Source organism: Neoarius graeffei, chromosome 20 (genome assembly GCF_027579695.1).
Source record: "Neoarius graeffei isolate fNeoGra1 chromosome 20, fNeoGra1.pri, whole genome shotgun sequence".
NCBI lineage: Eukaryota > Metazoa > Chordata > Actinopteri > Siluriformes > Ariidae > Neoarius > Neoarius graeffei.
The window spans coordinates 37,862,337-37,863,769 of record NC_083588.1 but is presented as its reverse complement, the minus strand read 5'-3'; the positions used below and the strand labels follow the sequence as shown (position 1 = coordinate 37,863,769).

The window sequence follows — 1,433 nt, the reverse complement described above, 5'->3', positions numbered from 1 at the left end:
CTTTATTTCTCGGTCCAGGTCCCAGGTGATAGATTGGACAAAGTAATTGGATGGAAGAATGGGGTGAGTGATAGAATCTTGGCAAGTCGAAGGTACAGGATAGGGCATCTGCCCTGGTGTTCTTTGAGCAGGGGCAGAATGAGATAGTAAAATTGAAGCAAGTGAAGAAAAGTACCCATCTGGCTTGATGTGGATTTAATCTCTGTCTTTTTAAGATATTTGAGGTTCTTATGATTGGTCAGAATCATGAAGGGATGCGTGGCTCCCTCTAGCCAGTGTCTCCACTCCTCAAGGGCTAGTTTGATAGCAAGTAACTCTCTGTTCCCAGTGTCATAATTTCTCTCTGCAGAGGTGAGTTTTCTTGAGAAGAAAGCCACTGGGTGGCACTTATGTTTCTCACCGAAGCACTGAGATAAGATTCCTCCTACCCCAGTATCAGATACATTGACCTCTATGGCTTGGCTGGGTCAGGGTGCTGCAGAACTGGAGCAGAGGTGAAAGCGTGCTTGAGTCGGCTGAATGCTTCTTCTGCTGAGGGGTTCCACTGAAGGCATTTGGATCCCTTCTTAAGCAGGGCCATCAGAGGATCAGCAATCATGTTGAAGCCTCTAATGAAATGGCAACAAAAGTTGGCAAAGCCTAAGAAGCGCTGAAGGTCCTTAACAGATGTGGGTGCTGGCCAGGATATGACAGCAGACACCTTGGCAGAATCCATGCTGAATCCTTCTGCACTAATGATATAGCCCAAAAAGGAGATTTGTCTCTGATGGAATTCACATTTCTCTGCCTTCACATAGAGATGGTTAGCCAGCAGGCACTGGAGGACATCTCGGACATGTTCCAGGTGGCTCTTTTCGTCGGGAGAGTAGATTAAGATGTCGTCAATATAGGCAGTCACGAACTTGCCTAGCATGTCCCTTAGCACATCATTGATTAAACACTGGAACACACTAGGTGCTGAAGAAAGGCCATAGGGAATTACCCGGTACTCAAAATGGCCGGCGGTTGTGCCAAAGGCAGTCTTCCATTCATCACTTTTCTTTATTCTGATGAGGTGGTAGGCGCTACATAGGTCAAGCTTTGAGAATATCTTGGCAGATCGGAGTTGTTCTAGAGCTGAGGGAACAAGAGGAAGAGGATAAGGATACTTGACAGAGACTTGATTTAATCCTCTATAGTCGATACATGGCCGGAGGCCACCACCTTGTTTCTCCACAAAGAAGAAGCCAGTTGATGCGGGAGACTTTGAAGGATGGATGTAACCCTGTTTAAGGGCCTCTTGGATATATTTCTCCATGGCAGAGTGTTCCTTCTGAGACAACACTGCAAAAAAATGATCTCTTGTTGAGCGAAAATATATTTAATATGGGTGAATTTATCTATTATTTCTTATTAGACGTTTACAAGAACTCAAATATAAGGTTATTTAGCTT

General features: G+C 44.8%; 1 protein-coding gene across 1 annotated transcript; it reads right to left on the bottom strand.

Moving 5' to 3' along the window:
- Nucleotides 1-451: 451 nt before the first annotated feature.
- On the bottom strand, nucleotides 452-913 carry LOC132869044 (uncharacterized). Its single transcript, XM_060902399.1, has one exon. It carries the CDS (start codon nucleotides 911-913, stop codon nucleotides 452-454), a length of 462 nt encoding a protein of 153 aa, XP_060758382.1.
- Between the last annotated feature and the right edge of the window lie 520 nt (nucleotides 914-1,433).